Source organism: Lycorma delicatula, chromosome 1, assembly GCF_047948215.1.
Source record: "Lycorma delicatula isolate Av1 chromosome 1, ASM4794821v1, whole genome shotgun sequence".
NCBI classification, from domain to species: domain Eukaryota; kingdom Metazoa; phylum Arthropoda; class Insecta; order Hemiptera; family Fulgoridae; genus Lycorma; species Lycorma delicatula.
In genome coordinates this window covers 269,988,450-270,014,470 of record NC_134455.1, presented here as the reverse complement: position 1 = coordinate 270,014,470, position 26,021 = coordinate 269,988,450, and the positions used below count along the sequence as shown (strand labels likewise).

The following is a 26,021-nucleotide window of genomic DNA, read 5'->3' as shown; positions in this document are numbered from 1 at the left end:
GAACCAGATCCAACCTCCTCTGCGAAACCCTGCGATCTGCCCCCTCCAGTATGGAAGAAATTTATCGGTCGGACTGGCGAAGGTTATCGATCAGTGTCTATCTCAAATAATGGCCAAAGATTCGTGTTGGTATTACTACGAGCAGTTTACAGGACGGTGAGGTCTTTCTCAAACATCAAGATCCTGTTTTCAAGGAATATGGGTTAAAGTGCATGGGAAATAGGCGAGAAGGCTGACCCAAGACGTTGATCATGATTGTTACATTCATTGACCATTCTAAGCCTCATTCAGAATGACAACATAGCATTCCCCGTTAGCTAGGTAATAGTGAAAAATACAATATACATGTATAGATGTAGCTCCCATGGACTCGGAACGTACATGCTCTGCTCCAGAAGTGAGGATAACATTTTTAAGGATTTTTAAAAAATTTGTTTCAATTTTAAAGCATCGCCTACTAAGGCCATTAGTCATTTATCCTTCCTATCCTCTCATATCTAACACCATAATTATGAGCAGTCAGTAGGTGTTCCTTGCTACGGACAACATTAACTACCAAAGTATTTATTATTATTCTAGACAGAGAAATTATAAAATATTTTCAATTGTCTGCTGCTCTCTTTTCAGTCATTTCCTACAGAAACAGAAGAAATACCAGGGGAAAATTCTACCATCTGCCCCCCGTGGGGAATTATTATTATATTAAAATTTAGTTTCTGTCTTTGATTTTCTATTTTATATTTGTATACGACTAGCTTGAATTTACTGTTTATTTTTGTTTGACGAGTCTCGTATATGTGTACATATTTCACTGAGCTGTACATAGTTTAAGTGGCGCAGCTAATCGCCAGATTGTCCAGCGTTTCGGAACGAATAGCGATAACCTTTTCAACGCATTATCTTAATAATTCAACTTACGGTTTCTTACGAAGTGGTAATTATAAACGCGTACTTGTATATTATGTTAATTTTACACACAATATAAATTATTTAATTTAACAATAACATTAATTAATTTTGCAACATAAATTTTGTTTATGTTTCTTTTAATATTGATATATATAACTTTTTAATTAGTTTGAATCTTATAAATTTAAATTTGACTTACCCTTCAGAATTAATTAGGTTTTTATTTTTAGTTAATTTTTATCATTATTTAATATATTTAAAATTAGGTTCCCGACCATGGCTACACCTACTATTAAATGTCCGGCTAGTATGTAGAAATTACTGACAATCAAGACTTTTTTTTTTCATTTACATATTAATTATTAATCTTATTATCTGTAGTGGTCCCAAAACGAGGCGAAATGGGGGTATACTGAGGGTTCTATTATTACATGTAGCCTACAGCACTCAGAAAGAAATAATATTTAAAATAGTGTAGGAATACCAGTTCATCTCGGTTTTATAGATCTTGAGATTAGCCCGGAAAAACAAACTCTGCTTCTTTTAACTAAAGACAAAGAATTAATTCAGTTTCATAAGCTAACCATTGGTTGGATCCGAAGTTACTTGAATCAAATGATAGTCAGCCTCAAATTCTACAGTGTGTCTAAATTCTTTGCCAATACTAATATTGCATTAGTAAAAAATACTATATTCGAGTAAAATCGGGTAGTTCATGACATCGATTCACTTACTAACTAAACATTAATTTGGGAATGCTAAAATAATTAGTGCGCGATAGGTTATGTTAGTTGCATGTAAAACTAGATGCTGATCTGTCGAATATTAATTGTATTTTTATTAAATCAAAATAAGTGGATTTGTTCAATTATTATTTAATTATAACAATGTGTAAATAATAGTTTCATGATTATAAGAAAAGAATCGGACTTTAATAAAAAAAATAATTTTTGATTCCAGAGAAGATATACCATCATAAAGATAAATTTTAGAAAAACAACTCGCTTTCGTCATGTCAAAGCTATTAAAGTTCAGTGCTGAAACGGGAGAAAAATTCCTAACTTATTCTTTGGTTTCTGTGGGATTGGGTACTGTAATTGCTCAAGTAGCACCTCATGTCTGGTTTTTGGATAATTACGCTGGTTTATTTCAACTGTACAAGTAAGTTAGTGTAAAACAGAGATAAGATAAATAATTTTTACAAACTTGTTATTCAAGTTTCATTATTAAGCTGACTATTGCTTTCGGTTTTTGATTTCCTATTTTTTTAAATTACGTTTTATAGGCTACTATATTTTTAGAATCTTATGAAATTTTAAAAATACGTGTTGTTGAACTAGCATTCATAATAATAATATTATTAATATATATTTATTAATGTTTAACGTATTTGTGTTCATCATAAAATCATTTTTCTCAAAACAATTGTGTTTTATTTATGTTAGATAACTATTATTTTCTTAATTTATAGCTTCAGATTTGTGGAAATTACTTGAGCCAAATACTTGAATCACAGTTAACCCGAATACGGGGATACTTTGATATTATCTAACTTTTAGGTAGATTTCATAAGAAAGCTACCAATTGTAACGGGTACCATGATTCGACTTCCGAAAATTTTCGATATATGTTCGCGTTTTATATATATATATATATATATTACACTTTCTTGTGGACACGATAACGCCGTAATTTTGCACCAATCACTTTCAATTGATATATAAAATTTAACGACCCAAAATCTCGGTCGAGTTCGTTAATGGACCAAATCGGACCGTTGGGGGGCTTTTTCGAAAAAACAAAATATTGCTATAACTTTCTTATTAAGTAAAATATAGAATTCATTTAAAGTTCCTACTATTCTTTGGATAAAAGCCTAAAAATTATCTAAGTCAATTTTTTGATATCCACTATTGGCCCAGGACGTGGAAAAATGAGTTTCAAAGACAAAAAAAAAGTACCTCCCTTAATTAGCACGGTATTGAATTGTTTTAAAGTGATCAAGGTCTTCTAAACATTACCTAAAACTTTTATCAGAAACAATTTTTGATCTGACCAACCCTTATGGTAAGGGATGACCAACATGTTGCTGGAATTGAAATTAGATGGAGTTTGTCATTTGCTAAGCATGTGAAACTTTTTTCAATAAGCAACCATTGTCGTACTGAGTAAATTTGAAGTTTTTCTTTACTTTAAGGTGGACATTTTTTTTATCCTCTACTTAGCACTGGTGAAATCTACCTCCGCCTTCTGGCAAGCCAAAAGGGATTTTCTTTTTAGCCAGATGATTAAGAATGATTTGGTTAACCATGAACTATTTTGTATTTTGGCCAATTTGATTGGGAGAATATTATTTGTGTTTGTATTTAAAGATTTTAAACGTTAAACACAGAAAAAGAAGATGTTGAAAAGCTTTGAAAATTAATATTTTCAAAAATTTTTGAAAATCAACCTGTTTAGAAAGTGATTGAATGAATTAACACGTACAAATAATATATATGGATTGTATGCCAGAAGTAATCCATACAAAATCTTGGGGTAGGCATCCCCATTTGTGTACATGCTGTTTTGTTAGATGCAAAAGTGATTCTAACAAGGATATTTGGGTTGGCTTTACAGCAGCAATTTCTAAAACCCAACCTGTAAGTTTTTTTTATTGTTATCAGTACATGTAAAATCTTTAAAGTAAATTTTATATATGTAATAATCTACTTGTAGATTAACAATTCTGCATTTCTGTCTACACAGGAACTGTTAATTCTCTAATGCATTATTATTAAATATCATTAATATTATTCTCTCAGGAATCTTGCAAGGAAATAGTATTAAAAATATTTGGGATGAACCCAATGATGAAATTGTTGTTATAGTAGAAGATTTTATATGTGATGAAACCAGAAATCAAATTAGAAAAGAGCTGGTCTCCATGGCACAAATGGTAGTTTTTTGGCCTTTCATCCATAGGTCCCAGGTTCAAATCCCATTCAGGCATGGCATTTTCACACACACTACAAATCATTCATCTCATCCTCTCAAGCAATACCTAACGGTAGTTGCGAGGTTAAAAAAAAAATTAGAGAAGAAATATGTATCTGGATGAAGATCCAGATTTTGGCCCATTGGATCCAGGAGAAGTTCATTTTACTAGAATAAGAAAATTAGAGGGGTAATTCTGAGAAATTACTTTATCAACTTTAATTTTTTTCATACTTTAATATGCCAGAGTAGATATGGTTAGAATCAAGAAAACAATAGGTGTAAGTGTCAGAAAGCATGTTTGAACATCCCAACTCCCATAGGGGAAGACACCTGCTTTGTGACGATTCTGGTCGCCACACCCTCCTCTCATTCCTAGCCCTGGTGGGCTTTTAAAGAGGTCTTCTGACTCTCTAACTTTTTACATCTCACAGTAATAAGCCAGATTGATTAAAGTACTGATAACATAGTGTGGACTTTGATCTTCCACAGATTACCTGCTGTCCAAACTTGCTTCCGACATTTAGATTTTGTGTTTCCTACTCCTAAGCATATCTACTATGGTGTATTGAAGTTGATAAAGTAATTAGTCAGAATTACCATTAGAGGAGGATATATATATCTTTGCCTTATCCAGTCACAAAGAAAAAAAAAAGTCATATGAAATAAGGATACTTATCAGAACATTGCAGGAAATATTTCTTTTCAGTATTGCATAATTTCTATATCAACCATTGAATTGTTTCAAACTTTTTTTTTGATAGCTTTATAAATACCTCTATTCATATTTTTAATGAAGAGGTCTCATCTAGCAGATAGTTTATAAAAACCACAGCAATTATAATTTTTCTGAGGTCTCATTGCCATTTATTTTCTCTTTTTTATAATTATAATTAAACGACAGTCTTTTAATGTCAGAATTGCTCTTTAATAGTTCTTTTGTAGAAGTAGGTGCAAAGCCACCATATTGCAGAAATTTCCTTACCAACTGTTTGAAAACAGGGGAAGTTGCCAAAACATTAGAATAAAGACAGGATAGTACCAATTAAAGAAATCTGGTGTTTTTTTTTATGAAAAACTGAAAAGACATTAAAATATATATGCTGCAATGAGCAGTTAGTTGATTTCAAGAGGAGAAAGTTTAATTTTCAAATCTATGTCTTGTCTAAGCCTGATAATGTAGCCTATAAATTGTAATAATGTGCAATAATAAATGCTTTACATTGTTCCTTACTAGGAAGATAAATGTGATTGACACCTGAAAGTCAACACAAAGCTGATTTTATTCATCAGGAAGTCTGTAATTTGTATAAAAGGGTTCAATGAAAATATAACATTAGGTACAGTATCCCACTTGTAGACCTATCCTGAAAGGTGACAAGCCCTACAAAGACAAGAACTTGTGAAATACACCAGCATTCATTTTAGAAAATACATACCCCAGAGCATTTTTATTTCTATTTTTTGTATTTCTTCCTATGAGTCTGAAGAAATAAACTTGTGGTATTGTATTTCCGTTTACTCCTTAACTGTTTACTGTTTTTGATTGTAGTATAGCTACAAACTTCATGAAGACAAAACCATTAGTCAACATCAAAACAAATTTGTAGTTTATTTTAAACTCTGTATTTTGTTGTATAATTTTATGATAACTGAGCTGTTTTGACACTGGTCTTCCTTTTATTATTAAAAACAGTTCTTTGCTTATGAAATGAAAAACGTCATTTAATTTTTGCATTGTGCACATGTACCACATGACTGAATGAACTTGATCAGCCAAGTTCTTTCTAGCAATAATCAGTGAGGGGAAATTTGTTCACACAAACTGTTTTGTTCTCGCACCGACTGAAAATTTGTAGTTGGTGTACCAAAAAGCATTGCTTAACTTGTATACTGATGATGTGAATTCCTTACTCATTCACCTTTTTGACTTTTTATTAATACCCAAAATGTTCATTACTATGCCATAAGGAAAATTTGTCTTATGACAAATTAATATTTGTCTTATGACTGTAACAGTCATAAGACAAAACATAATTATCCAAATCGATGAAGAACTGAGATCTGCAGGGAAATCCAAAGAGATAACAGAGTAGAAGATCACACTAAAGGACCAGGACAATATCTGCACACTTGGTGTTGTTACGCCAAAAAAGAGAATGATTATTCAGTTCTAAAAATTAAGAAATTAAGAATCAGTTCTAATTACTGATTATTTGCAAGTCCATATATAGGAAGCAACTAATAAAAATTGTTATGCTTGAGCTGAGAACCATTTGATAAAAATCAAAAGATTAAATACTATTTTGTTTCCTAATAAATTTTACTTTGTATCAAAAAACATTTTGTAGTAATTTTATTGTATGTACATAACAGATTTTATTGTTAGAAAAAGGAAGAATTAATGAAATTTACTTGAGGTTTATCATAAGCCTTGAATGAAAATTTTGAGCCTAGACTATTCATAAACCTTGAATGAAACATGAGATTATTTTGGGAGGGCATACTTTCTCAAAAATGTTTAACATTATACCTTCTGCATATTATAAAGGTCATAAAAATTTATTTTTAACTTTTTGGGCTTTTTTCCGGGCAAAATATTTGTTCTCCTAAGAGTTTTTCACCATCCAAGTACTCTGGCTATTTAAAAATACGTATAGAAGATAATGTGTAACTTAAGTAATATAAATTGTTTGATGTTATTAATGTTAATTGTTTGTTATTAATTGTGCAGAAAAAAGTTTTAAAAAGAGTAATTACATAGCTTTATAATTAAGTAAAAATTAAATTATGTTTGTGCCAAATTAGTGGTTGGTAAATTTTCAATAGTTATCTTCTAAGACATTATTTAAAATGCTTTAGCAGCTGAAAAATCAGAACAAAACCTGCAACATATTAGTTAATATGAGATATATATCATTCTAAAGTACAAAGCAATAGTTAAAGTTCCATCTTATAAAAAAAAGAAATAATTCAAAGAGTTGAAAAATTAATATTTTTTACTAACATAAGTATTTTTAAAATAAGTTTTATTATTTATTTTAATCCTTTTTTTGTCTATATTTTGTTTTATTTAAAATAGGTTAGGTTTACAAAATGTAAATAAATTAGACACATGTTTGTTGTTTTGATAACAATGGGTGAAAATGTATAAGGTTTTTTCTCAGATTGATTTTGTTTCAAAATATTGAAAGGTATTTGTTTTAAGTTAGATATTGGTTGTACATTAAAAATGTCAAGTTTAGTTAATATTTCTGTTTCAGAAAAGGATTTGCTGTGGAAGTTCCATCACATTTTGAAACCATGTTATCAGAAATATCTGATGATTTGGCCATACCAGTAAAAAATCCATTGACCAGACTTTTGACTGTTATTGGTTTTGATACTATGCATTTTGGCACTACTTCAACAACTTCTGGTTGTTTTATAGGAATACCTGTAAATTTTAATTATAAATCTGAAAAAGACATAGACAAATTATCAATTCAAGTCAGTATTATAAAGTTTTCTTAATTCCTTTTTTTATTTATTTTAGAAATCAAGAGAAAATATTTTTCTTCAATTTTGTTATAACATATATTTCACTGCTTGCCTGATTTATATTTTTACTTACTTTTAAAATAATATTTTCTTAATAAAACATATACGGTAGAATACATGCATTTCATAGGGCAGTTTGTAACTTATGAATCAAAGCTTACCCCCATTGTTGTTGCAACACCTTATGAAACAAAACTCATTGTTGTTGCGACACCTTTTGAAACAAAACTCATTGTTGTTGCTACACCTTATGAAACACAACTGTAACCTAAGGTTGAAACTATCGTGCTGATGTGTGGATGGCTGTGCATAGTCTCAAATGATGTCCCTCTGGGCACCAGGGTGAACCCATATGTATGTAGTTGTAGCTCCTGTACGTGCACACTACTAGAATGGTTTGTTAAATCTTGGTACTTGTGGGAACTGTATGTTAGTCCCAATTAAAAATCTTTCAGTGGTTGTTGATCCACTTGAAAAAACTAACAGAAATGGGGGACTGGAAAGACTTTGACCAACAAAGATGTATCAAGCAACAAAGAGACAAGTATAATGTAACAGATTGCTAAGTTATCAAATGTAAGATTTCTTATAGTGAAATGTAAGGAAGAAGGTAAATCCTTGTCTAAGGTTTCTCCCTTTTTAATAAATAAATACATAGTAACAGCTTGTGGCTCACTAAAATCAGTTAAAAAGAGCCCTCTTGTTTGAGGTGATTAATGATGAACAGGAATGGAATGCAAAGTTGGCAGGAGTTTATTACTCCCTACTTTATCGCAGAACCTGGACAGAGTCCCTTGCTGCTGGATGATTCTAATCGGGCTTGGTTTTTAAAAGGGTTATTTTTTATCTCGGGTCTAATTTTTCAAGTTTTGTGTATTTTAGTGAATTTAAGACGGATTTAATTGCATTCCAATCCGTTGTTGAACCAGCGTTATCGAACCCATTTTACGGGCCGACCGCGGAAGGCTAGGTTTATGAAGCCTGTCCTCCCGACGCAATTCCCCTTCAGACCGTCTACTGAAGTCCTTTCGGTGCTAACGCTTAATAGGCTAGCAGGAATACGCCACAACGGGGCACTAACTATAAGGAGGGAGCAATGCGATCCCTACTCCGGAGGAGTCGCAATTGCTGGTTTATTTTATCTAACTTGTAAGTTTTGAGAAGGAGAGGTTGTGTAGAAGCTCTTCATCCGCTTCTGGTATAGCTACCCTTCAGGACGCATCTCTGCTGGGCTCTGTTCCGGACTCCAGTCCGTGATGTTGAGGCGAGTGGTTGGTCTTCCTTCTTCTTCATCATCTTCTTCTTCTCTCTCTTCTTCTTCCGAAGACCTCTTCGTTCTTCTTTGGCCTGCACTTTCCAAGAATTGGCAGTAACCGAAGTTACATACCATTAACCTTGGAATTCCCGAAGCCCCGAAGGGCTGAACGGGGGAAAGTGCAGGTTTCTTCGTTCTTCTGTGCTGTCAGTGGCTGCTGGGCAGGTGGCTGCTGGGCTGATGGCTGCTGGGCTCGTTCCCTCTTTCTTATTTCTTGAAAGGAAAGGAAGGTAATAGGGAACTTACAAATGGTGATACCTATTCGCGATCGCGGTTTTGGGGCGGCGATTTTCTTAGAAGAAGTAAACAGAAATTATTCACTCCACGTAATTATTAACCTTCAGACACACGTGTGTCTGAAAAGGGGTTGGGGGGACTGCGTGGCCGCAGTGAAGAAACCATTTGTCTTTGTGGTGGCCGTTGGCATCTGCAACAAAAGAAGCAGAACACACACACACGCGGAAAAAAAAAAAATTTTAATTTTTACTTTTCTTTGGACTGGCAGGATGAGAGGACGGAAAGGCCGTTTCCCAAGACGGCACGACGAGCCGTTCCACATCCACGTTTCTCCCGTTTCTGAAACAAGAGAAACAGAACAAAACACACGCGGAAAAAAAAAAAAATTTAAAAATTTTGACCGCATTTTTGTTTTTATGCGCGACTTACCGTATTTGACGTCTTCAGACTATATAACTCGCGGAAATTAAGCACTCGCGACCCCGGAAACGCCTCTGACGCGCTATTCCGTTTATGGCTCATGCGATATGGAGGCCCCTAAGCCTGGTTTGTCGATTCTCGGCTCCCGCACCGCACCATCACGGTGGTTCGTCCAGTACGGCGTGAGACCGCTTCCTTACAACTGTCGGGGTTGGGTCCTCTCGGCAGATGTCCCGAAGATGACTGTGTTCGGACACAGCCGCTATCCCGAACAGTCTGCGCGCCTGCGCCACCCCCACCTCGGACACGGATTGAAACCTCGCATCAGATCGGAGAGTGGCGTTCCTGACGAACCACGGAGCTCCAAAGATCGTCCGCAACGCGATGTTTTGGACGGCCTCGATCTTCTTTTGAAGCGAGGAGCTCAACACTGCCCCCCATGCCGGGTAAGCATATGTTAGAATCGGCAGTACGTACAGCCGAAAAATGAGAAGCTTAGTTGCCAGTGGGTACGGGCTGGCACTGTTCAGCACTGGGTATAGCGAGGCTCTGGCGGCCTTAGCCCTCCGGGTCGCATAATTTACATGTTCGCCGAAGGTAAGCCGCCTGTCCAACACCACCCCCAGGTACTTAACTGTTTTCTCAAAAGGGATTTTCTCCCCTGAGATTTCCAGCTCTCTGGTCGGTTTTCGTGTCTTGCATGTGAACATCACGGCCACCGATTTTTCACCGTTGACCCTGAATCTCCACATGTCGAGCCACGGTTCCACTAAGTCCAGCTGCCTTTGGAGCCTCCGGACCGCGTAATCTACATTTGCGGATTCGTAGAAATATGCCGTGTCGTCTGCGTAAAGGGCCGTTTTGACCCCTTCCGACAGCGGCATATCGTTCACGTACAAAGTGTACAAGAACGGGGAAAGTACTGCTCCTTGGGGAACCCCAGCGGCTATTTCTCTGGTAGAGGAAATCGTTTCCCCTACGCGCACGACAAAATGTCGGTCTAGCAGATATGACCGCATCAGTCTGACATAGCGGTAGGGGATCGCCGATCGCGCTAGCTTATAAAGCAGCCCGCTATTCCAAACTTTGTCAAAGGCCTTGGCCACATCCAGAAAAACGGCTGCAGTCACCGCTTTCCTGTTCAGGCCTCCGACAAGGTCGTCTATTATTTTTACCAGTTGGAGGGTAGTTACCCTCCCTGAACCCAAATTGCTCGGGCCGCACTTCTCCCTCCATGTATCGCCTCAGTTTTTCGAGAAAAATCCTCTCGAACAACTTAGACAATACCGGTAACGGGGAGATTGGCCTATAATTCCGTGGGAAAAGTAAACTTTTCCCCGGTTTGGGTAAACATACGACTTTGGCCGTTTTCCAACAATTCGGGAAATATCCAACGCACAAAATGGACGTGAATATCACCGAAATTGTTGTAATCACGGAGGCCGGAATGCACGGGCGCTGATCCCGTCGACACCCGGGGCCTTGTCGGGGCTTGTGGCCTTAATGGCTGCGGAAACTTCCGCTTCAGTGACTTGGTCAATCTCTAGAGGGGCGTCCTCCACCTGTGAGAAATAATCTACAAGAAAGGATTCCACCTCGGTTGTGTGCTCGTCGTTCGGGGTGGGAGGGGGGTTTGGAGTGAACTGCTCCTCCAAGGTATCGGCGAAAACCTCGGCCCTCTCCGCCTCCGAGTATGCAAGAAAACCTCGCTGCCCCACAACCGGATGGCGAGGCTTCTTCCCTTCTCGCAGTCTCCTGTTCAGCCTGAACACCGAGGAGATGTCGTCAGAGACCGAGGCGAGGTATTCGTTCCACGAATCCTCTCGATGGCTTGTCAGCAGTTGTTTTACCCTGTCCGTTTGATTATAAAAGGCCCGCTTATCAGCGGGGGACAGGGTGATTCGATATCTCCTCCTCAGTCGTCGTTTCTCCGTTATGGCTTCGGAGATATGAGGAGGGAGGTCGTTTCGAACAACTGCTCGAGTTTTGGCCGATGAGCTGCCTGCCAGGGCCTCGGTCATTGACGACGTGACGCGCCCGACAGTGTCGTCGATTTCCTCCGGGGTGTTCAGGAGCTCAGGATTTACCGGCCTGTAATCCCGCTGGAGGGTCTCGTAGAACCTTTTCCAGTTAACTGACCTTCGGGGTATAGGCGGGGGATCTCGGCCACCCCCTGCCTGACCTAGTTCCAACAGGACAGGGGAATGGTCCGAGCTGAGGTCTTCTATCGTTTCAATCATGAATGGGAGGGTACCCCCCTTCATGACTGCGATATCCAGCACGTCAGGCCTACATCTGCCTGTGCGATGAACGTACGTGGACACCTCAGGGCCTACGACGACCAAGCGGCGGGCTCTCGCCCTTTCGTACAGCAATCTGCCATTTGGATTTGTCAGATTGCTGTTCCATGACACGTGTTTGGCATTGAGGTCGCCCATGAGTATCATGGGCCCATCCCAATTTTCCAGCACGGCATCCAGATCTGCGCCGGTTACCGCATCGTTCGGCTTGCTATAAGCCGAAACCAGCCGATACACCGTGCCTAGATGCTCCACATGTACACACGTTTGCTCCATCACGTTTGTATGAAGAACAACGCGCGTATGCATGTGGCGTCTGTGGACTAAAACCGCAGTTCCACCAGAGGTGCGAATTCCGGATCGAACTGGCCTGACCGTCCTATATGTAAAATAGATCCGAAGGGTTAGTTGCTTGTTTGGGTTCAAGCACGTCTCAGACAACAGTATCACGTCTATCAGTAGATCCTCGGCCAGACGGCTTAGTTCCTCCGTCCGGCCTACTACTGAGTTGGCGTTCCACTGCAAGAGTCTGAGGGTGGGCCTAACCATACCTGGACAGTACAGCCATGAGGCACTCTATTAAGGACTGGATACAGTCCTTTAGAGATTTTGCCTGGAGCAGGCATGGCAAAACCATCATTATATCTGGCAGGATATCCCTCACTGTCATCTGTGACAGGAAGTCCATGCCAGTGGTCTCCAACGGGGTAGCCGGTTTCGGATTGCCGCTGGAGGTGCCTTTTGGCGCGGCCGCCCTTTTGGTGGGGCGCGGGGCCACCGGGGCCGCGGTGTTTTTAACAGCCTGCTTGGCCTTCCCAGCCGGAGCAGGCTTTGCCTTTCCCGTCGAGTAAGGCTTGGCCTTCTTCGCCGGGGCCGGCTTTGTCGCCGCCTTTTGTTTCACCACCTTCTTGGTGGTTGCCGCCGGTTTTGGCTTGGCGGGTGTTGGGGAGGGTACCTCCTCCTTTTTCACTACCGCCTTGGCCACAGGTGCCGGCACCTCCGGTTTGGGGGCTGATTTTCCCTCACCGGCAACACGGATCCAGCTGCGGCCGTCTACAGTCGCGGGCTTTTTAAGTCCCTTGACTTTTGTTGTCTGCTCCTTGTAATAGGGGCAGCCCCTGTAATTGGCCGGATGTGGCCCCTTACAGTTGACGCATGAGGCTGGTTCCTCACGCGGTTTGACGCAGGCAGAAGTGTCGTGGTTTCCACCACACTTCACGCATTGCTGGGCCCTCTGGCAGTAATTGGACGAGTGTCCAAATTTCTGGCATCTGTGGCACTGGGGTGGCCCCCCTCGTGACACAAACGCAGTCACTGCGACCTTGCAATAGAAAATATCGCTGAGGTCATAAACTTTGCGGGCGCTAGGGGTCCTCTTAAGGGCCACTAGGCAGGTCGGGGTTTCCCGACCGTCCCTCGTGAGGAGCTTCAAGATCGAAGTCACCTCAAAACCAAGGGAGGTCAGTTCCTCCCTTATCTCCTCCGGGGTAGCCACATAGGGGATCCCCCGTATAACTACCTTCAGCTCCCTGTCCGTCAGGAGCTAAAAGGAGTGGAAGGCGATTCCCTTCGAGTGCAGGAAACTCTGCACCGCCTGGTAATCTGCCCAGCTGCAGCCTTATTGAGAGCCCGGTGCTTTTTGCCACCAGGCGCCCCCCAATCCTCGACTTTATGTCCCTCGCCAATGCTGGCCACTCTTTCGGGCAGTCCAGCATTATCGGCGGGATTTTCTCCCGCCTGACGGTAGCAGGCTGTGATGGGGCCCCATCATCAGCCTGCGGGTTGGCGGCTGCTGCAGCCCGCTACAGGCTCAGTCTCCATAGGAGGCGCGGAGTCCCGGCGTTTCTGGCGCTTCCTAGCGCCAGACCCGCTTTCCTCTCCACCGTCGGACAGTTCCGTGGTGGGAGAACGGGGTGGGGGAGGCCTTATTTTTCCTTCCATTGAGGAAAAATAAAACAGAAAAATTGAAAATTAAACTTAATTTAGCACTTCTTAATCTACACTTGCTGCAAAATAAAATCACTGACAAGGAAATAATAAGCAAGATATAACCTGTAGACCTAAATAGGTACAGATTATATCAAACGATTTAAAATAAAATTATTTTTAAAACTAGCACAATAGTCCTATAATAATAGGTTATTAACTTAATGTATTCGTAATGACTACCATGATGAACAGAGCCAGAAGCATGTAGCTTTTAGATACATTGGGAAGGATGAAGTTATAATGGAGCCACATAACATGCTAAATTCCAGCAAGAGAGTGACTTGATATTTTGCGTGACTTGGCTGATATTGAACTATCAGAGATATCAGAAGAGCTGTCACTGCAGTCTATCACTTCTGTGCAGAGTTTCACGAGGAAGGAGAGTGGTGTTGATGTACCAACGTCCTCACTTATCCTGGACCTTTTCTGTTCCAACTGTTCCTGAGAGAATAAGAATTGGCTACCTCTGCCCATGTGCGACCATATATGTGTCACCAAACTTGTGATGCTACTTTTAGTATCAGTATTTGGGTCACAACAAAATTGTTTGCTCAAAGGAGCAAGTAGGTGCATGTTGCAGCTCTATGGCAGATGATGATAATGCATGCATTGAAGCTGAAAAGCATTAACTCTAAAGGTGCATATTCAGCAAGAACTTGAGAATGTCAGGTTTATAAGGAGGAACAGGCTATATTAAGGATTTGTATTGAGCTGAAAATGTTCTTTCATTTCCTGTGGCTCGTTGGAATACATAAAATCCCTAAACATGAGGAAACTCCTGGTGTTAGTTTTGTCTAGGCTATTTCTAACAATGTGCAAAAGGAGATCGAGTGCTCATTGTATAAAGAACTGACCAAATTGAACCAGGCTTTGTCAGACCAGATAAAATCCCTCACTTCTGCTATTGCGGCATTGAGTACTGGCAAAAAGAAGGATATTTTTGATGTAAAGACTGACTATAATTTACCGAAAACCATTTAAGTGGGCATACCACCAAATAAATTTCCCGCTGCACCAAACTACTAATATATATTAGTGAAGGGATCTACAAAATAATTGTTGCCTGGTGTGGTATCTCTGGCCTCCCAGGCTTCCAAATTCCCTCCACTATCTTGAAGTTTCTTCAAAGATATATTGGCAGATGAAATGCCCAAAGAAGCAAAGCACTTCCTAAATGTTATAAAATGTAAAAAGAAAAACCGTATACTATACGTAATCTACGCAGAGGTTACAAAAGAAAAAGTGTTTTTTATGACTTCAAATGTTATTCAGTGGAATGTGTGTGGTCTCCTTACTCGTTGTGAGGATATCGAGATCCTTCTAAAGGAAGAAGATCCTTTAATACCATGTCTGCAGGAAACTCACCTCTGTCCTCAGGATTATGTGTCTTTTCGCAGGTACATCTGCAAAAGATGTGACCACCAAACTGAGGGCAGAGGATATGAAGGTGTGCCTGTTTTCCTGAAGTAAATCATGTTAGCCACACATATTCTGCTGGCGACAAACATCCCTGCAGTCTCAGTGAAGATATTGGATATCTGCAACTTATATTTTCTACCAAATTCCAATATCAGTGAAGATGATCTGTCCAGTCTGTTTTCACAGATTCTTTACCCTGCCCAATAATTGGCGATTTTAATGCTCATCACTAATCATAGGATTCATCATCATGTTTTTCCTGAGGCATTATAGTTAATCAACTATATATGTCTCAGTCAATTGACTGAGACAGAACTTAGATTTCTGCTTATTGAATGACGGGTCATACAAATTTTCATGCATTGATCTGTCTTTTGTTTAGTATCCATACATCCATGTCCTACCTGGCCTGACTCCAAAAATTTCTTTGGAAGCGATCATAGATCAGTTATTATCTCAGTCAATAATAGTGATTTACCTCAGTGCCAGCCCGCAGATATGTGGTTCAGAGAAAAACTGGATCGGGTAGAAGGATTTCTTTGTCCAATATGATGAGAGTGGTAGCACGATCCACCAACTTGCCAAGTTTATACACTTAATACTTGATAGTGCAAATAAATTTACCCCTTTGTCATCTGAAAAGCGAAAGTGGCCTGTTGTTCCTTGGTGGGATGAAGATTGCAGACGTGCACCAAGGGATTGCCCTAGGGCTTTATGTAATTTCAGTTGAAGGCCTATGACTGAATTGCTCTGCGCCTTTTGCCATCAAGTGTTTTGTTAGCTAAACGGAAATCATGACTGAATTTTGTCTATACCAGTTCCCAGACAACTGCATCATCGGTATGAAGAAACATTTGGACCACGTGTGGATTGGGACAATCTCTGCTGCTGATTGGACTGAATATCACTGCACCAATTGATGTAGTGTATACATTTGTAGGTGAATACTCCTATGTAGCTCACTTTAAAGCACATACTAACCCTGTAGGGGAAGATGCTTACCTTGTGGCGATTCTGGTCGTCACACCACCCTCTCCATTCTGAGTCCTGAGGGGCTTTACCGAAGGTCATCTTTAGACCCTCTAACTGATTACATCTCACAGTCATCACCCAGGACACAGTTGGAATGCCACCAATGCAATGCCTCGGCAGACATGTAAATCAGTAAAAATTATTATCTCAGCCAACGCCTCTGCTTTTTGCTTCTTTCGGACATCTTCACTCTTCTTTTTCTACAATATCACCCTCTGAACTAGCTAACCGAGTTCACGGAAGCGCTAACCTCGCACCTAGTCCAATTTTAATACCAACGCTTATGACTGTAGATGTCTTAACCATTGACTAAGTAATGAGTTAATACAATGCTAAACTCATACCATTCAAAATGTGTTACACGTAATAATGAAAATCAGACCAACATCCCATCACCTATTATAAATATCATACCTGAAGACCGCCCTTGGTAAGACAGTACCACACCTCACAGCCACATGGACTACTTTGCCCTCAGTAGCGCAGTCACCCTCCCCACCGACAGTGGGATGAGTAACTCTGTGAATTCCAAAAAAGGCAATAACAGCCTTCTTGGCAACATATTGAAGGTGTTCCTTGAATCAAAGATTTTCATCAAGGATTACACCCAAGTATTTCTGAGCAGAAACATACCTAATGGGAAGGCCAGCCATTGAAGCCCATGCTCGGCGTGAATTGGCCAGCTGACCCTTCAACAACATCATTGTGGTGTTTTCTGGACTAAAAATCATCTTATGCTGGAGGCTCCACAACCTGAGAATATCACACACACAGACAACTAAGAGTTCTATCTAATTTCGTAAGTCCCTCTCAACCAGCAATAGCACGTCATCTGCATAAGCAATAATGGGCAACCTCAATTGTAACATAGAATCGAAATTATCCAAAAAAGGGGACTTAATACACTGTCCTGCAGGCACCCTTTGGATAGGATCTTCCCTACTTCCAAGCTGTCATCAAGGAGGGTGATGGTTTCATGGCTGAAATAACTTGAGAGAATCTTTACTGCATCTGAATCTAGGTAGAGGGCCACCATAAGTTATTAAAAGCCCTGGATATACCCAGAAAAACACCTAACACATTTCTACATAAAAAACCCTAGTCAGGGGACTGAGAATCTTGGGCCATGAGCAAACAAGGAGTTCCACCATGATACAGTCATATCTGGGGGCTCTATGTCATGCCATACTACAGACCACCTGATGAACCTTGATGAGCCTTGGTAGTCTCAAGAGACTGTACCTCAGTGACTTTTCACCGGACATGTTGGTGACACAAACCCTCACCAGCCTCAGTGTCATCAGGAAGCAAATCATTTAACAAAATGTGGAGGATACGATCCGTGTCCATCACAACACCATCCTTAGTCGAAAGGGCTGGTAAAAGGACTTCCTTCCTATGCTTATGTCCAAGGATTCTGTACACAACACCCAAGGGTCCTTATTTCTTTGCTCCTGAACAAATGAGCACCAGGAATTATGCTTAGAGGATCTAATATAATAATAGTACCTGGCCCTCACCCTGTGATAATTTGCAAGTGTAGCCATGTGTCGACCAGGATCGCCTTCACATTGTGCAACTCTCCTGAGTCGACACACACACCGCTTCATCATAGTCAAACCCCAAGTCCACCAGCCTGCTACATGTTCCTGGCCAGAGCCCCAGGGAATGGAACTATCAGCAGCTGCTACCACCACAGAAGTAAAGTTTTCTTCCAGGTCATCCAATGGGAGCTCATTCAGGCTCCAAGAAAAGACTTCAAGCCTGGACTTAATAAGATTAGAAAATCTAGGCCAATCCATCCTCCTGTGCAAGAAGTGCCCCTGCGAAAGAGGAGAATGCCTTCCATGAACATCGCGCAGTCTGTCCATCAGTTCAAAAAGTATTAGTCAACAATGGCTAGAGCAATCATCCACTACAGACCAGTCCAGGATCCTACCAGGGATATTTCTACCAATGGTCATATCAATATTAATGCCACGATGGGCCCTCCATCCATCAACCATGCCGACATAGGTAGCCAACTGGTCTGCAATATTAAGTACCTCCAAATCATGCTGCACAATGAACCATTCATCCAAATCATCACTAAATGCAATGATCCCACTGTTCCAAAAAATGCAACTTTGTATTAACATCAGCGCTTATAAGGATTGGACAATTGCCTATCAATCTAAGGATCCTATCCTATCTCTCTAGATGTTCCTCAGTGGGATCTGTATACTGAAAGTACGAGCTGACTACAATCAAGTCCTGACCATTAATGACAAGTTTGACCACTACATGACGTGTATCAGAAGCCCGTTGCACAAAGATACTGTTAAGCGACCTCCTACATAGGGTAGCAGACATGCTATTAGTATTGTCGTACATAAAACTTTTTCCACCCATAAAATCATAACAGATCACCACATACAGGTGCTGCAGGAAAGTAACATCAAGGCTCCATTGCTCAACAATTTCATCTAATTCAGCTTTGACTATATTAGCACCCTGAACAAACTTAACCATCAAGAGATTTAAAGTATAACTCATAACTCAACTGTCTGCTAGTAACAACTGCATTCTCTACTAGCATCTAAGTGCTTATGATTCTTGCACAACCTTTTACAGTTCACACAAGTTGCAGCCTCTGACCTCTGTAGACAGTCATCATGTTTGTGGCCTTCTTTGCCACAATGCGCACAGACCAGTGTAAATTTACAAAATTTGGCTCTGTGGCCATACCTACAACACTTCAAACATCTTTCAACATGAAGGTATTCATCTTTGATCTGAGAGGATTCAACAAATAATCTACCCTCAGATGTACTCTGAAAGAGACCAGCACTTACTTCAAAAACTCCATGATATCTTTTGCCATCACACCTACCAGTTTTAAAGACCAGTTTACATTCCCGCTTAAAAGTGACTTCATCCAAATCGGTGTTCTGTTCCCTTATTAGGAACAGAAAGGCTGCGGTCAATATCATAATAAACAATGATGTGCAGGACCTACACATCCTTTTAGTGCCAACTTTTATATTCAATTGTTTGACGGCTGAAGAATCCGTGATCACCCGAACTGTCTCCTTGTTGTTTGCAACTACAACTAATCCTTTGCTGGTTTCTCTAGTGTTTCTAATTTTAAGCACCTTCCGACTATTGTGAAGGGCAACCCAAAGGTCCTTTTTCTATTGAATATTGTATACAGTCGATCCCTCCGCCTTATTAAAAAAAATAACCTCAGGCTTTTTAGAAACTTGACTGGCTTCACACCTTATCCTGACTACTTCAGCATACTGTTTGGGTTTTACTGAGGTCAGGACAGACTTTTGGATCACTGTGACCTCTTTGGGCTTCCAGGCAAGGTTCTCAAATCCTTCTACAAATGCAGAGAATGCTTCCTGAAACAACTTCAGGTGGGGTAAAAATCTACCCCTCATAGCTGCACTGACACTCCTAGGGTTTGCCAGATAACTGAACAAGTTGTCCAACTCGGCATGAACCAGCAGGGGAGAACTACCATGTTTGCCCTTAGCCCACAGGAATTCATCAACTAAAAAGTTAACTTCCACACAGATGGATATGCCTACATCTGCCACCGAGCCTTCATTATCAGCGATTGAGGAGGTCAAAGGAAAAAGATCTGACCCTATTTTTTGGCCGAACTTCCTGCCTACCTCTTGAGTATCTGTCATGGCTGGAGATACCCTGACCGGACAATCTGTGAATATAAATTATCTTCATTCTACTTAGACTCTTGGGCAAGCCCACAAATGTGACTACTACCCGCAGCGAGCCACAGGCAGCTGGAGACCTTCTATATTCTCTTGTCACTCATTGCACCTCTTCACTATTGCTGGATCAAGTATGTAAAGCTCAGAAACTAACATGCAGTCATGGATTCCGGCTCTCATTCTTAAAAGAACGCAAGCAGGACTAAGGAGATAACCCCTTTGCTTGTTACAGGGTCTTACGACTAGAAATCATTGTCATCTTTTGCCGCTTGTACGCCTTGAAACTCTGAATTTTCGTGAAACAGAGGAAATGTGTCTAAATATATACGATGTAAAACTGTTGCAGCAGTATTCATCAGCAAAAATTCAGAAACTCTGTTTGAATCAAGGGTACAGAGGTTTTCCAATAAAGCACGACCAAATCATCCTACCTTCGATGCAGTGTTCTCCAACCAAGATGTTATGCAATATGAGTAATGGTCAAAATCTACTGCCCCACTAGCCATCAGAGCTCATCACCTTTTCTTATCCCTAAATATTTAATTACCTCCAGTAACTACTGTAAATTAACACTATTAACCCCTTTGGTGCCCTTTTCTTGTGAATTATTGCTTTAGTCTTAGTCAATATCTAAAAAAGGACACGAATCTGGTTATCTTATGAGAAAAACTTTTTAATATTGTAAATACCATAAATCCTGAAGCCATAGTTTATACAGATGGCTCTAGACATGATAATTCTGTTTTTTGTGGTTGGCAATAGAACATACATGTTTGGCCTTCCCAGCATTGCCAATGTTTTCGTCGTGGAGCTGTATATTATTAACAAGATCTTAAATACTTATTCCATCATTCTAACACGTACTTGTCTGTTCAGATTCCATGATTGCCTTGCAGGCAATTTGTGATATGTACTTCAGACATCCTATTGTCTGTGAATGCAGTCTGTTATCTCTGAAATGACTCAACATAACACAACTGTGAGCTTCTGTTGGATCCCCAGTCATTTTGGAATTTAAAACAATGAGCGCTCTGATCATGTGGCAAAAGAGGTTTGTTTGCAGCCTCCTTTCAGTAATCTTGTTTTTAACGATTTTGTCTGCTTTCTGAAGGGGGTGGTTTGTAATGAGTGTTAAAGTGAATGGAATGCTATCAACAGTAAATTTTGTCCAGTTAAGAACACTGTGTCACCATGAAGCTTCTTATAAGGAAATAACCATTAAGAGGAGGTTATTATTTGCAATCTGCAAATAGGGTATGCTAAAATTAATCATGGACACCTCATGAATCAGACCAATGCACCTGTCTGTGCTCACTGTGACTGCCAATTAACGATATACCACATCCTTGTAACTGCATTTGTTATATGGCATTGCATCAGAAGTTTAACCTAGGGGCTAAATTCAAAATATCTTTGGAGCAATGTATCGTGTTATCTAATGTCTTACAATTTCTTAAAGTTGTGCATTGGATTCAAATATTTGATTACAGTTGTAATATGTTTGCATTTGATGTATGTCAATTATAGTTATATGTTAGATTTTTAATATTGTTTTAATTTTGGTTTTATTTCACATTTAGCATATCATATAGCTATTTTACATCTATTAATTTTTAAGGAAAATTTTAGTTATTAGTTTTAAATTATTTACTGCAGTAATTTTGTGTCCGGTTGCTGATAATGTAACCTCATTGTGCATCCAGAAAAAAAACCAGATCAAACCAAACTTCAATCAATTTCTGATGAAATAGGGATGAAAATCAGCAGGAAACTGAATCCATCACTTTGAAAAATAATTACATTAAAACTTGAACTCACATTGAAGATATTTTATCAACACAAAAAATATCTAATTCAGTTTCTCAATCTCAGCCATTTCTGCAGCAAAAGAATGTTACCAATGGTTTCAGTGGCCAGAATCAGTGCTGAGAACTTGGAGGACGTTATCTCAAAAATTGAGGAGAGAAAATTGAAGAGAGAAGATTTAAAGTAATGATAATAAATCTTGTGAAGAACATGCTTATGAGCAGCATTACATATAAATCATAAATTGCCAGTAGAATGGGAAATTCTGACAATACAGCTTGATTAATAGCCAGCTATACTGTTGTCATTTCACATTGAAATCCAGATATTTACTGCTGACATTCAACAAACGCATCATAAAATAGTAATTATGACAGTCAATGCGACTTTAACATAGGCATAATGATACAATTGAAAAAATAAACATTTGCAGATAAAAAGTCTTCCCCTACAATACTGGTTCCATTTCTAGCAATTCGTTGATTATTCTACCTTGCAGAAGAAGGGAAAGATTTATTCCCAAAGACAACCAAGTGTTTACTACAAAAATTTTACATGGATGTTGTTACTGGAGGAGATTGACTTGTCAAGTAATTGAACTCCAATCTGAATTGATTGATCTGTTAATCAGCAGATCCTTTGAACTTCATAAATGGTGCTCAAACATCCATCAATTTTGCAAAATATTGCAAGCGAAAATATTGAATCGGGATTCATCATAGAAGACTCGGGCAATCAATACTTTAGTGGAGTGAACCCCAGTGGCTATCAAAATATTAGATGATGATTTTAGCCTCAGCCCACTCAAATTACTTCAGTCAATCCAGAACTCATAGAAAGACAAAAAGTTAACACAGTTCAACTATCTGATTCCCTGCTAGGATGAGAATGGATGTGTGTAGAACAACTTGTGATGGAGCTGTGGTGTGGGAGGGTGTAGGCATTGACCTTGCTCTCAAAAGCAGACCAGAGGAAGAGAAAGATAGGGTATCTTTTCATTAGAGGCTTATTAAATTTGTAAATCTGTTTCTTGATTTTGAGGGCATAATCTATTTGAAGTTACATATAGGAAGAGTTTTTGTGTGAAATCTTCAATGTGAAGGAAGGTGTGGGGATCGTTCTTCCGTGAATCAGTTAATTTTGGTCATGGTTGGAAAAGGCCATTATGTAATTATTTTGTAAGGTGATATAAGTTGTGAATATACTGATGGAAATGACTGCCAAGGCATTTCCTTGGCCAAACTGATGACTGTTGGGTTATCAAATATAGAGAGTTTAAAAGATGAATTCTGATAAAGCCCATCAGAACTAGAAACGGAGGAGATTGTGTAGTGACTGTGATCGTTACAAGGTGGGTGTCTTCCAATACAGAGGTCAGTTCTACTCTCTGGTCTAATACATTTCAAATTAATCGATAAATTTTCTAGCTGGATTATTGTTCTGCAGATCACTGCTTCTGGCAGCATTTTATTAAAAGCTATAAAATCCTAATCATAAAACTATCAGACAGTTGATCTCTCAAGATTTGTCTAAGGCCAAAACTGCATAGATTAAACATATAGCATACATTCAATGAAAATTTTGACAGACATAAAAACAACAAAGAAGTAAGCAATAGACCCATTTCATTGGCTCCTTTCATAGATGGACTGTTTTAACAACAGTTGCCCAAATTTTGTTAATAAATTTATGTCAGATTAATTACCTGGCCAGTCTAAAATTTAAATACCATGTTCAGTTATAAATTTCTTAATTTTTTTTAGACAGATGAGAGTAATATTGTGTTCATGATTAGCTGCATTTTGAGTAACTGGAATTATGCATCTTTAAATGGCATCACAGTACTTGATGCCATCTACAGAAACCTACCCCAAAACTATTTTTTTTGTGGGATGTTCATCAACATCCCACAAAAAAATAGTCATGAATAAATGTCAGTGACAGTTTTCTTAATCTAAATAGGTGTTTTCTGATTACAAGGGTTATTTTTTTTTCAAGGTACGATCGGTCGTGAAATAAAAACCCGCGCAAAAATCGGATGAACCTTTGCGCAGTGTCTCTAGTATGGCCTTCAATCACGCCGCGTCATTTCATTTAGTTCTGAATATACAGCTAGCACGTAAACATGTCTACAACAATAGTATCTCCTGCCAAGTGTGAAGTGCGTGCGGTAATTCAATTTCTTCAGCTGAGGGGTGTAATGCAGCTGAAATTCATCGACGAATAAGTAACGTGTACGATTAAACTTCAATGAGTAACAGCAAAGTGTAACAATGGTGCAGGAACTTTAAAGCAGGACGTACAGATGTTCATGATGCAGGCGGTCAGGGAAGGAAGCGAGTGTCAACTGATGATCTCATTGAGCGAGTGGATGAGGCAATTCAAGAAAATTGTCGGTTCACAATTTCTGTATTGAGTGATTCGTTTCCTGAAATTTCAAGGTCAGCTCTCTACACCATTGTGAGTGAGAGACTTCAATTCCGCAAACTGTGTGCGAGATGGGTTCTCAAGATGCTGCCCGACCATCACAAAACAATGAGAATGGACGCCTCCCTAACCTTTTTCCAGCGCTACCACAATGAAGGAGAAGATTTTTTTAATAAAATTGTCACAGGGGATGAGACATGGGTACATTTCAAAACTGAAGAAACAAAAGAATCCAAACAGTGGATGCATTCTCATTCTCCCAGTAAACCAAAGAAGTTCAAGCGAACCTTCCCCAACAGAAAGTGTATGGCTACTGTGTTCTGGGACCGGAATGGAGTTCTCTTGGTGGAATTCATGGAACGTGGCACGACCATCACTGCAGCCTCATACTGCATGACTCTTCAACGTCTACGAAGGGCAATTCAGAATAAGCGGAGAGGAATGTTGTCATCAGGCATTGTCTTTCTCCATGACAATGCTCGGTCGCACACTGCAGCTGTAACAAAGAAGCTCCTGCAGCATTTTCGTTGGGAAGTGTTTGATCATCCACCATACAGCCCGGACATGGCTCCATCTGATTTTCACCTCTTTGCTCACATGAAACGCTGGCTAGGAGGACAACATTTTGGCACAGACATCGAGCTGCAGACCAGCGTAGAAACATGGCTGAAAATACAGGCAGCTCCGTTCTATGACGAGGGTATTGGAAAGTTGGTACCATACTACAACAAATGTCTAAATTGGAGTGGCGACTATGTAAGTACTTGTTACATATAAAAAATTTTTTATTTTCACTGTGGTTTTAATTTTGTGACCGATTGGACCTTGAAAAAAAATAACCCTAGTACTTGGGACAAAAAAATGACTTTCTTCAGAAAATATAATGTATTTCCCTCAGCTGTGTAATTTTTGTATTTTTAGTGAATTGAAGTCATTTTTTCATGATGACTGCATTTAAAAGTCCTTTTTTTAATTGGTTTTCTGATTTTGTTTCTAGCATCCAATAACTTTTGTAAAACAGTAGAAGCGATGTAAACATCTTAACCCATTTATAAAATTGTTTTTGTTAATGCATTTATGTATGATTTTATTTACAGGTTGGCAATAAATCTGTTCCTTGGGATTCAAAGGATGGAATAGAGTTGGCAAATTCTTTAATTTTAAGTGATGCCGCAAAAAGGTTTGGAATTGCTTATGAACTTTCTCTTGTCGATACATTTAAATTCTATTTACATTGTTTTTCTGGGCCTGTTATAGTCATTATTTGTGGTGGTGTAAATAATTATTTTTGTAATATCTTTGGATTACCTTATAGACCTTTCCCTGTAAAGGGTGTTTTTTATGGACTTTTGATAGCTTTTGGCATTGGTTTTTATTACCTTTCAAAAGATTTAATTACTACATATTATGAAATGCAAGCATTGAAGAATGTTTCTAAGGTTGGTGAAGAGTATATTACTGGTGGGTTAGAATTTTACGATAAGTTGTTAGCCAGAAATAAAGCATTAAGAAATTTGTTACCAGATGGTAGTTCAGAGTTTAATACTGATGGAGATTCAATTTATTTATTTAGGAAGAAACATGTTCCCATTACAGTTAAAAAACAATTATTAGAGAAAGAATTGGAAAAATTAAATCACAGTAACATTATATAAAGTGTTCTTCCTAGTTTGAGTAAAACTGTAAAAGTTTGTGTTTTTAGTTACTATTACTTCTTTAGAAATAAATAATTTCTTAATAAGATTATTTTATTATAATTTAGAAAATTAATACTTGAATCAATTATATTAGCATTTTATAAATTATTTATGTTTTACAATTAAAGTGTTGTTTATTTTTGTCTGAACCAGAATTCAAGTTATTCGTTAAGTTGTGTGAGAATGGACTTGAAAAAAGATGTTCAGAATAAAAGGATTTTTCTTTTTTTTTAAT

At 39.0% G+C, this 26,021-nt stretch overlaps 1 protein-coding gene across 1 annotated transcript; it reads left to right on the top strand.

Annotated features, from left to right (window-relative positions):
• Window positions 1-1,649: 1,649 nt before the first annotated feature.
• Window positions 1,650-26,021, top strand: LOC142331372 (transmembrane protein 177). Its single transcript, XM_075377239.1, has 3 exons — window positions 1,650-2,070; window positions 7,149-7,374; window positions 25,187-26,021. The coding sequence occupies exons 1-3, from the start codon at window positions 1,922-1,924 to the stop codon at window positions 25,742-25,744; spliced, it is 933 nt and encodes a 310-aa protein (XP_075233354.1). The 5' UTR covers window positions 1,650-1,921; the 3' UTR covers window positions 25,745-26,021.